Here is a 13,250-nt window from a genome sequence, read left to right on the forward strand (position 1 = left end):
TTGTTTGAATAAAGCTCTCTAAATTGTTTTCGCAAAAAAAAGCTCTCTAAATTGCCCGAGAAAAAAGATTGGACGTATCTGTAGAGAGATCTCGATCAGCGTACATACGATTTATACGAAGCCGGGACGGACGTGTTTTTTTTTGGGTCCGGACGCGTTTTTCTTGAAAGATTTTCCGTACCAATTGTGATTTCAGAAAAAAAAAAAAGAACAGAGCAGAACTCTGTGCGGCACGTATATAAACCGCGTCCGCAACTGATCCAACACGTACGTACCAGCAGGTCCTGGAATCCGGCTCCTCCCCCGCCTCATCCCTCCCGTCCCCCCCCCCCCCCCCCCCCCCCCCCCCCCCCGCGTTCGTCTCTCTCTCCCCTTCTCTCACAAACGCCGCGGATTTTATTAGGTATATAGTTCGTTCCCACGATCTTTGCAATCTGGTACATCGATTTGTGTCATTGTGTGTGTATCTGCTCTCCTTAAATCGAATCCGTTGTTGCGGAAGTGAGAGGCCGGCGACGGCATGGATCGCGACGAGGAGAAGGGCCACGGCGACAGATCGCTGCTGTTCATAGGCGACGAGGACGACGACCTTGGCGTGGACCGGGATGGCGGCTCGCCACCCTCGTCGGATGCGGGGTCCTCCTTCTCCGACAGGAGCGACGACGGCGGCGACGGTGACGGTGCCGACGACGGCACCGGCACCGGCAGTGGAAGCGGCAGCGATGACGACGCCGACGGCGACGGCGACAAGGAACGCGCGCCCAACGTCGCCAGGCAGCAGGCCGCGTGGCCGCAGAGTTACAGGTCGGTATCCATCAACGGATCTTGCATTGCATGCGTGGTTCCATGTCTGGTTAATTAATTGTAGTAATAATTCTGACGAGATCAATGTATTTTCATGTGTCACTCGGCGTCGCGCGCAGGCAGTCGATTGACATGTTGAGCGCCGTCCAGTCGCCGTCGGTGACCAGCATCATGGCGGCCAGCCCGAGCATCACCAAGTTCGGGAGCTCTTTCCTCAAGGCCGGAAGCTCCTTCTTCCTCAAGAAGGGCGCCACCGAGGGCTCGCTGCCCCTCACCCGGCCATTGCTGCCGCCCTCTCTATCGCAGCTGTCGCAGCAGCAGCAGCAGCAGCCTGCAGGGCGGCCGTCGACGGACAGCTTGCAGCCGCGGCCACCGGCTCGGCAGCCACCCGCGGTGCAGCAGAGGCCCTCTGCGGCGTGCCTGAAATCCAACTACATTGAGCTCCCACCGCCGTCCTCCAAGTGCAGCAGTGGACAATCTATCATCAACGGTACAGATATTCAATCGATTCATCTCAATTTGTTTTTCCATAGTTCAAACCAAGTACAACGTTGCTAATTTTCAGTAATGCCTTTGCTTTTCTGTTCTAATGTTTCTATTCACTACTGCAGGCCTCAATGTCCTGTGCGGTGTTGGAATTCTCACTACGTGTTTCGGAATCAAGCAAGCAGGATGGTTAAGCCTCCTCCTCCTTCCCTTGTTGGGAGCCTGTTCATGCTACACCGGTTTGCTTCTCAAGAGATGCATAGACAGCTCGCCAACCATCGAAACATACCCCGATATCGGACGAGCCGCTTTCGGTATCCCGGGTCGAGTATTTGTATCGGTATGTATATTTACCTATTGTCCACCTAATTGTACAGATTTAGCAAAATTCACATCACTCATATTGCTGCTCATGTTCCTTTTGCAGGTTGTCCTTTACCTAGAACTCTATGTAAGTGTTCTCTCTCTGAATTCTGGCAGTACTGTGTTTCAAAAACGTTTGGTTCTTGCATATTTATCTGATGTAACATGCCGCTTATTCACAGGCATGCTGCGTGGAGTACATCACACTGCTAGGAGACAGCTTGTCTTCAGTGTTTCCTTCTGCGCATTTAGCTTTTACCGGCATCTACTTGAACTCTCATAACCTGTTCGCCATATCAATGGCTTTGGCAATTCTCCCATCAGTCTGGCTCAGGAACCTCAGTCTCCTCTCCTATCTTTCTGGTGAGTACTACTAATTTGAATCTTTAGAATAAATTTTGTACTGCTCATAAACATTTTTTTTGCAACGATATCAATACTAGTATCGCGGCTTATTCTCCCAATTCAATCTTTTCATAGCAACGTTAGATTGCTATCAACAGTAGTTAATACCTGCATATTGCCTCCCACTTCTTCATGACCATCTTTCATCTGAAATTTCGCAGCCGGAGGCGTGGTTGCAACGATAACAGTCGTTGTGTGCCTGTTTTGGGTTGGTATTGGCGATGGAGTTGGGTTCCACCCTTCTGGTAGTGCACTGAACCTGACCCACCTTCCATTGGCACTTGGCTTGTATGGATACTGCTTCTCAGGGCACTCGGTTTTCCCAAATATATACTCATCAATGAAGGAGCGCTCGCAGTTCCCTTTTGTCCTCCTGTTCTGGTAAGGTTCTGAACTTGACAAATGAAACGCTACAGTACCATACTATGCTCTGCTTCTGCAGTTATCTGTCGATTTTTGCTACATGCTAACATGCGCTATTGTCCACATTTCAGCTTTATAGTGGTCACAATTGTGTACTCTGGGGTCGCGGCCACAGGGTTTCTGATGTTCGGCGAGTCCACAATGTCGCAATTCACACTGAACATGCCACAACAGTATGTTCCCTCTAAAATCGCCATTTGGATGACGGTATGAGGAAAATCAAACCCACGGAGAGTTACTCCACTTGTATCAGAATTAGCATACAGGTTCTCATTCTCACAATGGATCCCTTTGGTTTCAGATTGTGAATCCATACACCAAATACGCCTTGACGATGACACCGGTCGCCTTGTCGATAGAGGAGGCTCTGCCTAAGATGATGCGAAATTATGTTGCTGGAATGTGTGTTAGGACAGCTCTTGTCCTCTCGACTGTCGTCGTGGCTCTATCTTTTCCATACTTTGGTACTTGTCACTTGCTTCTATTTTTTTCCCATATTAGCAGTTCACTAAATTAACCCCCAAAACGTCATGCACTCTAATACTATGGCCATTGCTATTTGATTTGCAGCCTTGGTGATGGCATTGCTTGGATCTGTCTTCACAATGCTAGTGGTGAGTGCCTGCAATTATGCAGCTATTAACTGAACCTATACTCAGTAACCTTGCAATATTATTTTCCCTGACGATTCGCATTTGCATTTGCAGGCCCTGATCCTCCCTTGTGCATGCTACCTCTCCATCAAGCGGGAATTAGTACCTTTGTGGGAGGTAATCGATTAACTGAAATACGCAGGCTAAAACACCAACAGAACATCTAGCCTTGAAGATGCTAAGCACAATTTGCTTATGGTGTAATCTCTACTCTTTTTTTCCTTTTTCAGGTGGTTTTGTGCATAACTATCATATTGATTGGCTTGGGTTGCGCGTTCGTTGGATCATACACCTCAATTAACCAGATGATAGGCGGCAGTTAGTAGGGAAGTGCCAGAGTGCATCGGACCTGTGTGTAGTTGTTGCAGATTCTTTTTCTTTTGAAATTTCACGAAATTGGAGAGGGCAATTTTCCATTTGTTGTATGCCTTCCTTCTTTTGCAATATACATCGCAAGAAAGGTTTTCGTATTTTTACCGTAATCCGGTACTTGTTGTATTTTGCCGTCCATGATAGCACAATATTTCAGAATAGACCGAGGATTTAGTAGCTGCCTATTCACATTTTTTATTAGGGCTACTTCGAAAATTGGGAGAGCGAGATCTTGTGTGACTGCCACGTCATTCCCGAAAAAGTAAGAGATGAGATAGAACTACACCTCGCTCTCCCAATTTTCTTAGTAGCTCTAATAAAAAATATGAATAGGCAATTACTAAATCCTCGGTCTATTCTGGAAAAAGGAGGGAACAAACATGAGTGCGTCACACTTGGGTATTGTGGAAGCGCTTGCCCCAAATGAGCATATCGTCGGCCGCCCTTTGAAGGACATCACAAACATGGCAAGCATTGATGTTGAAGATAGATTGCCTTTCCAGGTTGTCACGGTGACTAATTGCTTCCTGAAACTCATGCGATGTTTGTATTGAATAACGGGAGAGAAGAGATGCCGCATAACTACTGTTGTTGTGGCGCCCCGGGAGGCCGGGACCGACACTTGCATATATAGCCAATTCCACTAGCCTCAGCATAATATTGATCCGAAGACTCCACCTTTACACAAAAATACACATGAAAACATGCACAACAACAATATAATACATATACAATAATTCACACGACCAGTCTTTTGATCTACCCAACTCATACAACGAAAGTGAATAAACCTTAGACAGATAAAAATACTAATTACCAAGTGGCCAGCTTGGTAAGCTATTAACAAAATATTGCAATCAACGATAAGAATACTAATTGCCTGAAGAAGGCTTAAAGTAAAGCAAATGACGTCCATATCCTTGTCCAGACCGTTGTCTGTGGGATAACCGACTAACGCCGTCCATCACCATACATGTAAGCGTATGTTGTGGCAAGGTGAACTGGTGGAGTACATGGTGTACATGCCCAAGTCATTTTGTCATTTTTTTCATGGTGTACTCCGCAAGCCATCATCATACCCGTAATAGGATCTAACATTTTTGTCATTTGGCGTTGTACAATTCTAAGACATTGAGTATATAGCTTCTCCTATATGCAAAGAACAACACACGAACACATACATGCAAAAGGACTACCAGTTAGCTTATACATGTGCTTGGTAATTGGAAAAATAAAACTGCCTTATGAGCATGGGTAAAATAGTTTAGCCAGGATTAATGAATCAACGTATGCAATTTAAATCCACGCTTAGAAGACACTGAATTAATGAGTCAGTGCGTATTCTCCCACCGGTCTAGACTGCCACCGTCGTTGGTAAGCAAGGAGATGGGCGAGAGGGGTTGGTCCATCAGTGGGTTGTTATGCCATTAGTGTTGGGGAATCTCAAGGCGTGCGGAGGGGACTCGAAGGAGAAGAGCATTGGAAGTAAGAGCATCTCTAGCAGATCCCGTATATAGCCGTCATACAAATGTCGTTTACAGTACCCGGTAAACAAAATTTACGGGACGGCGGACAGATCGGCAGAACAGATCCCGTAAACTTCGCCGGACTTCTACCTCGATTTATTTCGTTCATCATTAAAACTACTAGGATAGTTCATACAAGCAAATTTAAAACAACTAGATAGATAGTTCAAACTAGCAGCTACTCTTCGCTGGAGTCGCCGTCATGGGGCGATGGCTCGTTGCCGTGGAGGGTGTGGTAGATTAGTGTACCGGAGAGGGTCGAGGCGAGTTGGTACTCCTCTCAGAGCCCTGGCACGCGCGCGGTCGCGGCTACATCTCCGCTGGCGGCGGCTTGCTTCGCCTCCCACCATACGCGCTCGGCCGCCAAGAGCTGCTGGATGGACGGATCGAAGATCCTCTTGAGTTGCCGAAAAGTTTTCCACGCCCGCGAGCCGGTGCTGGATACATATCCAACGTATCTATAATCTTTTATTGTTCCATGCTATTATAATATCAATCTTAGATGTTTTATATGCATTATTATGTCATTATATATCATTTTTTGGGACTAACCTATTAACTTACTGTCCAGTGTCAGTTGTTGTTTTTTGCCTGTTTTTGTTTTCCCAGAATATCAGTACCAAACGAAGTCCAAATACCACGAAACATTTTGGAGATTTTTCTGGACAAAAGAGACACTAGAAGCTTCGGAAGGAAGTCAGAAGACGAAGGAGGTGGCCACGAGCCACTAGGGCGTGCAGAGGAGGGTAGGCGCGTTCTGGTGCCTTATGGGCCACCTTTGCTCCGTTTGACCTAATTCCACCTTTATAAGTTTTGTAAAATCGGGAAACCAACAGAGAGCCACACCAAATACTTTTTCCGCCGCCGCAAGCTTCTGTTCTTGAGAGATCCCATGTGGAGGCCTTTTTCGGTACTCTGCCGGAGGGGGAATCAACCATAGAGGTGCTCTACATCAACCTTTCTGCCCTTCCGATGATGTGTGAGTAGTTTACCACAGACCTACAGGTCCATAGCTAGTAGCTAGATGGCTTATTTCTCTCTATTTGATCTTCAATACAATGTTCTCCTTAATGTTCTTGGAATTCTATTTGATGTAATTACTTTTTACGGTGTGTTTGTTGGGATCCGATGAATTGTGAGTTTATGATTAGATTATCCATGAATATTATTTGAGTCTTCTCCGAACTCTTTTATGCATGTTTATTATAGCTTTGTATTTCTCTCTGGTCTATTGATTTGGTTTGGCCAACTAGATTGATTTTTCTTGCAGAGGAAGAGGTGCTTTGTGATGGGTTCAATTTTGCGGTGGTCTATATCCCAAAGGGACAAGGCACGTATTTCTATTGTTGCCATTAAGGATAAAAATGGGGTTTATTCATGGGTGTGAGTTTACTTTGTCTACATCATGTTATCTTGCTTAAGGCGTTACTCCGTTATTTTTGAACTTAATACTCTAGATGCATGTTGGATAGCGGTTGATGTGTGGAGTAATGGTAGTAGATGCTGGCATGAGTCGGTCTACTTGTCTCAGACATGATGCCTATATACATGACCATTGTTTTGGATATCGTCATGATTATTTGCTTTTTTATCAATTGTCCAACAGTAATTTGTTTCCCCGTTGTATGCTATTTTCAAGAGAGAAACCTGTAGTGAAAACTATGACCCTTGGGTCTACTTTTATCATATATTCAAATTAAAAAATACCTTACTACAATTTTTCTGTACTTATTTTTATTTTGTGTTTTATCCATCTATCCATCACTACGAGATTTGATCCTTGCAATTAACCGCCAGAGGATTGACAACCCCTTGTTCGCGTTGGGTGCAAGTATTTGTTATTTTGTGTGTAGGTGCTGCTAACGAGGTGTTGCGTGGTTTTCCTACTGGATTGATAACCTTGATTCTTAAGTAAGAGAAATACTTATCTCTACTTGAAAGGATCGAGAAGAGGGGTCTAGAGGGGGGTGATTAGACCCTCAACAAGTAAAAGTGGCAGTTTTTAAGTCCTTCAAGTTAAGGTGGAGTTTTAGCAGAAGTTTAAGCATTCACAATACATTTCAAGCAAGCATGACAAGAGTATATGCAGCGTAAAGAGTAAAGCATGCTAATTGCAAGAAAGTAAAGGGATGGGATTTGGAGTGTGCAAACGCAATGAAGACACGGAGATTCTTGGCGTGGTTCCGATAGGTGGTGCTATAGTACGTCCACGTTGATGGAGACTACAACCCACGAAGGGTAACGGTTGCGCGAGTCCACGAAGGGCTCCACCCACGAAGGGTCCACGAAGAAGCAACCTTGTCTATCCCACCATGGCCATCGCCCACAAAGGACTTGCCTCACTCAGGTAGATCTTCAGAAGTAAGCGATCTAGCTCCTTGCCCTTACAAACTTCTTGGTTCAACTCCACATCTTGACGGAGGCTCCCAAGCGACACCTAACCAATCTAGGAGACACCACTCTCCAAAAGGTAATAAATGGTGTGTTGATGATGAACTCCTTGCTCTTGTGCTTCAAATGATAGTCTCCCCAACACTCAACTCTCTTTAGCACAGATTTGGATATGGTGGAAAGATGAGTTGAGTGGAAAGCAACTTGGGGAAGGCTAGAAATCAACATTCTTGTGGTAGGATTGGTATATCTTGATCTCAACACATGAGTAGGTGGCTCTCTCTCAGAAAATGTATGGCGGAAGTGTAGGCATGTTCTGATAGATCTCTCACATATGGAGATGGGGGTGGAAGGGTATATATAGCATCCACATAAAATCCAACCGTTACACACATTTGATCAAACTCGGTGAGACCAAATAGATGAACTCGGTCTGACCAATTAGTTCAAAATGTGAACGTTAGGAATCTCAGTGGGACCGACTAGAACAACTCGGTGGGACTGATGTGCTAGGGCTTAGGGCAAACATCATCTCGGTGGTGCTGATTGCATCAACTCGGTGAGACCAAAGTGAAGCAACAGGGAAACAGAGAATTGGTCAAGCCATCTCGTGAGGCCGATCGCAATTTCGGTGATACTAAAATAATTGCAACTGATAACAGGGAGTTGGCAAGGCCATCTCGGTGAGATCGAGATCCCTATCGATGTGACCGAACTGTTAGGGTTTTTGGTTGTGGCTATACCATATGAACTCGGTGGCGCTGGATAGAAAGAATCGATGGGGCCGAGTTGGAGTTTAGGTGTTTGACATATTTGGAATGGGAAAGTGGTTGAGGGCTTTGGAGCAATATCACTAAACATTTTGAGCAAGCAAGCCATTAAGCAACACATCATCCCCTTTTTAATAGTATTGGCTTTCCTATGGACTCAATGTGATCTTGGACCACTTAAAATAAAATGAAGAGTCTTAAGCTTTAGCCAATGCATGTCCTTGACACCTTGAAGGGGTTCCACACCCTCTTGTCCTTTCTGCACCATTGTTGAACTTGTCTGGAATACACTAGATAAAAGCATTAGTCCAACAAGAGATATGTTGACATTAATTATCAAAACCACCTAGGGAGCACTTGTGCTTTCAATCTCCCCCTTTTTGGTAATTGATGACAACATACATCAAAGATTTAGGTAAATAATATGATGACTATCAAGTAAAGCTTTGGAGAAACATGTAACATGCATAAGCTCCCCCTACATGTATGTAATCATGTGAAGATAGAGTATACTAACATGTGAGTGCATAACATGACAGAGTAAGCAGAGAGTTACATGTATCTTGGCTATATGCATCAGAGCAACTGATATGGTTAAGAAATGTACCTTCATGTTTATGGTTCCCTCTTGCAAACAATATGTGCAACAGCAAGAGATCATCATGCACATGAGTGTGATGCATATACTTACGTTGTGGTCTTGAGATGACTTTTGAAGGAGTGGACTTGAGAAAACAGGGTTAGATAACACAAGAACACTCCAAATAAAGTAGTTTTAAATAACCACAAGAATGCCAAGACTGGGATGACATGTAATGGGTGAGTACTATAAGTACTTCATTTAGATATAGACATGTCCCCAAATATTTAAAGATTTCCAATAAGTTCCAAAGATTTTTTTTCTCCCCTTAGACATAGATTCTTTCTCCCCCTGAATCTGATACAGGATGATGGGAGAAGGTAGGGTGAGATAAAATCAGAGGAAAATAGGGTAAGAGCAAATAAAATCATAGCAAAAGGAATTTCAATAGCAATGGCTAGGATCAAACATATTGACATGTCTTTCCCCTCTTAAAGACATGTGACTTCTCTCCTCTTTTGTTAACAGGCACCTGTGGAAGAGCTTAGATGTGCTCATTTGGTAAGCTTTGATGTGCTCTCTCTCTCTCTCTCTCTCCCTTTGACATCAATTTCCAAGAAGGGTACTTCTGGAGCATGAGCCAATTAGGTGTGGTCCTTAAGAGTCAATACAAAGCAATAGGTAGTTTATGATGCTGACAGAGGAAAGAATCATTGAGTGGAGCTGAAGAAAATAGGCAGTAAGAAACGGCAAAAGGTTTTCTTAGAGTTGAAATTGGTGACGCTGATATGGTTCCGTCGGTGAGCCCGGGATGACAAAGTCACAGAAGGTGCTTATTGGTGAGACCGAGCTAGTTCGTGTCGGTTGTGCCGATGAACTATATACAAGGAGATCTTGTATTTCGGTCAAGCTGATAGGTTTGGACTGGATGGACCGAGTTCTACGCAGAGTAAAGATTTTGTCAACTCGGCTCACTTGGCAAATGAAATCTCACAAGGATTTGCAGGGAATTAGCAGAAAGATTTGCAATGAATTAAACTCAGATAAAAAGTAAAGAAAATAAAAGGATCTAGGTGAATTTTTTTAGAGGGAGACATAAAAACAAGAAAATCATACAAGTGAAAGAAGGATCAACTAAGTAAGAGGTCACTTGAGAGCTTCATCTAGAAAAGGGGTCGGTGACAAAGTCACCTATGTTAGAGTATATTGACTTAGGAGTCAAGTGAGGTTACTTGATCTTAGGTCATACTCATCCTTTAAGCTCAAAATGGGGTTGCCATTTTTCGTTTAAGCATTTTGATGTATTCACATCTTGTTGAGTTGCTTTAGCTCATGACTTGGATCAAAGCTTCTCTAAGATGGAATGGCATACCTTGGGTTGTGGTGTTGATCTTGATCATGTAGCCGAACTTGTGTTGGATGCTCAAGGTTGATGTTGTTGGGAGCACCACTTGTAGTTTGAGTTCATCTTTCTACATGGGTTAGTCTTGCAAGGAAAAGCACTTGTGTATCCATAATGACAATCATGAAACTTGATACCAATTGAAATTTGATATATTGATACAGTCAAAGGATATGTTGAGTGAGTTCATGCTTCCTTGAATTCAACAAGCAAACCATAGGAACTTGGTGATGTAGAGATTTCTTAAAATGTGAGTGACTTGCAGTCTCATAGATTTGGGCTCATCCAAGTAACTACAAGGGTTAGATAACATGCAAGGGTACAAATATAGATCCAAGACATATGATCATCATCATAAGAGAAGTGTCAAGGATTAGTCACAAAGGCTGACGCCTTGCATGTATCCAAATAGAGTTTCTACTCCAAGTTTGAGGCATCAATGATATTTAATTCACCTCTCAAACGACAAAATACTTTCTCATCAAGCGGTTTGGTGAATATATCCGCCAATTCCTTATCAGTTTGAACATGCTTAAGATTCATGTCTCCTTTAGCAACAGGATCCCGAATGAAATGATGACGAACTTCAATGTGCTTAGTTCGAGAATGTTGCACGGGGTTGTGAGCAATTGTAATAGCACTTTCATTGTCACAAAGCAATGGAAAAATGTTTCACATGTATCCCATAATCCTTAAGGGTTTGGGTCATCCAAAGTAATTGAGCACAACATGATTCGGCGGCAATGTATTCTGCTTCGGGAGTGGATAAGGATACCGAGTTTTGTTTCTTGGAGAACCAAGACACAAGGGATCTACCAAGAAATTGACAAGTACCCGAAGTGGAGTTTCTATCAACCTTGTCACCGGCATAGTCTGAATCGGAGTAGCCAACAAGATCAAAAGATGGCCTCTAGGATACCAAATGCCAAAGTTTTGGTGTATGAATTAAGTATCTCACTATCATTTTTACAGCCTTAAGATGACACTCTTTAGGGGCCGCTTGATATCGTGCACACATGCACACATGCACACACTTAGTATAATATCGGGTCGGGAGGCACATAGATATAACAATGAACCAATCATAGAGCAGTAAACCTTTTAGTCAACCGGTTTGCCGTCCTTAGTCAAGTCAAGATGTCCACTAGTAGGCATGGATGTTTTCATACCTTTGCTTTCTTGCATTTTGAACTTCTTGAAAAGATCCTTGGTATACTTTGTTTGAGAGAAAAGGTACCTTCCTTAGTTTGTTTGATTTGTAAACCAAGAAAAATTTGAGTTCACTCATCATAGACATCTCAAACTTCTCTGGCATTAGCCTTCCAAACTTTTCACTAAAATGGGGGTTAGTAGAACCAAATATGATATCTTCCACATAAATTTGGCACACAAATAATTCACCATTAACCCTTTCAGTAAAAAGTGTAGAATCAATCTTCTCAATTTCAAAGCCTTTTTCAATAAGAAACTTGGTCAAGCATTTATACCATGCTCTAGGAGCTTGTTTAAGACCATAAAGAGCTTTATGAAGTTTGTAGACATGATCAGGTTTCTTGGGATTGACAAAGCTAGGAGGTTGTTTAACATGAACTTCCTCCTCAATTTCTCCATTTAGAAAAGCACTTTTAATGTCCATTTGGTATAATGTGATATCATGGTGATTGGAATAAGCAAGTAAGATGTGTATGGACTCAAGTCTAGCAACAAGGGCATATGTCTCACCATAGTCCATACCTTCAACTTGAGTGTAGCCTTGAGCGACAAGACGGGCCTTGTTGCCTACAACTTGTCCATCCTCATATTTCTTATTCCAAAACACCCATTTGGTTCCAATGACATTATGATTGTCGTCGGGATTTTCAACCAATCTCTGATACATCTCCAACATATCTATAATTTATGAAGTATTCATGCTGTTATACTATCATTCTTGGATGTTTTACAATCATTTTATAGCAACTTTATATCATTTTTGGGACTAACCTATCGACATAGTGCCCAGTGCCAGTTGCTGTTTTTTTGCTTGTTTTTTACATCGCGGAAAATCAATATCAAACGGAGTCCAAACATCGCGAAACTTTTTGTGGATTTTTTATGGACCAGAAGACATCCAGTGGGCCAGAGAAGCACCTAGGGGGTGCCCTGAGGGGGGGGGGCATAACCCACCAGGGCGCGCGTGGGGGCCCAGGCGTGCCCAGGTGGGTTGTGCCCACCTCGGTGGCCTCCTGCACCCCCTCTTTGCCCTATAAATCACCAAATATTCCAAGAACCCTCGGGGTAACTCTAGATCAGAAATTCCGCGGCCGCAAGGCTCTATACCCACGAGAAACCAATATAGACCCCATTTCTGCACTCCGCCGGAGGGGAAATCATCACTGATGGCCATCTTCATCATCCCAGTGGCCACCACGATGAGGAGGGAGTAGTCCACCCTCAGAGCTGAGGGTTTGTACCAGTAGCTATGTGTTTAATCTCTCTCTCTCTCTCTCGTGTTCTTGAGATGTCATGATCTTGATGTATCGCGAGCTTTGTTAATATAGTCAGATCATATGGTGTTCTCTCCTCTCTATCTTGTTGTGGTGAATTGAGTTTTTTCCCTTTGAGATTTCTTTGTTATCGGATTGAATACTTTTATGGATTTGAGAGTACTTGATATATGTCTTGCATATGAATACTCGTGGTGACTTAGGGGTATCATATTGATTAACTTGATATGTGTTTTGGCACTCAACTCATGGATTCCCAAGGTGACATTGGGGTAATCTATGCATAGGGGTTGATGCATGTTCTTGTCTTTGTTTCTCCGGTAGAAATCTTGGGGCACTCTTTGAGGTTATTTGCGTTGGATTGAGTATTATGAATCTTAAATTATTTGGTGTTATTTTAGTATGAACTCTTGGATAGATTGATCGGTTACCAAACGGAGTCCAAACGCAGCAAAAAATTTAGGAGAATTTTTTGGATCAGAAGACCCGGGATGGGCTAAAAAGTACCATAGGGGAGGCTCAAGGTGGGCACAACCCACATCGGCGCTAATAACCCACAAGTATAGGGGATCACAACAGTTTTCGAGGA

The 13,250-nt window shown here is 43.4% G+C and overlaps 1 protein-coding gene across 1 annotated transcript; it reads left to right on the forward strand.

Moving 5' to 3' along the window:
- The first annotated feature begins 377 nt into the window (after positions 1 to 377).
- Positions 378 to 3,749, forward strand: LOC125506821 (amino acid transporter AVT1C-like). Its single transcript, XM_048671520.2, has 11 exons — positions 378 to 804; positions 924 to 1,294; positions 1,416 to 1,630; positions 1,718 to 1,741; positions 1,836 to 2,016; positions 2,220 to 2,439; positions 2,553 to 2,688; positions 2,783 to 2,945; positions 3,052 to 3,095; positions 3,189 to 3,251; positions 3,365 to 3,749. The coding sequence occupies exons 1-11, from the start codon at positions 521 to 523 to the stop codon at positions 3,455 to 3,457; spliced, it is 1,794 nt and encodes a 597-aa protein (XP_048527477.2). The 5' UTR covers positions 378 to 520; the 3' UTR covers positions 3,458 to 3,749.
- The last annotated feature ends 9,501 nt before the right edge of the window (positions 3,750 to 13,250 follow it).

The sequence above is a fragment of the Triticum urartu genome, chromosome 5A (genome assembly GCF_056163025.1).
Source record: "Triticum urartu cultivar PI428250 chromosome 5A, HENAU_Tu73, whole genome shotgun sequence".
NCBI lineage: Eukaryota > Viridiplantae > Streptophyta > Magnoliopsida > Poales > Poaceae > Triticum > Triticum urartu.

Coding starts and splice junctions, on each gene's coding strand:
- LOC125506821 (XM_048671520.2), top strand. CDS start 521: ATGGATCGCGACGAGGAGAAGGGCCACGGCGACAGATCGCTGCTGTTC. Junction 805..923: donor GCGTGGCCGCAGAGTTACAG/GTCGGTATCCAT, acceptor CGTCGCGCGCAG/GCAGTCGATTGACATGTTGA. Junction 2,440..2,552: donor CCTTTTGTCCTCCTGTTCTG/GTAAGGTTCTGA, acceptor TCCACATTTCAG/CTTTATAGTGGTCACAATTG.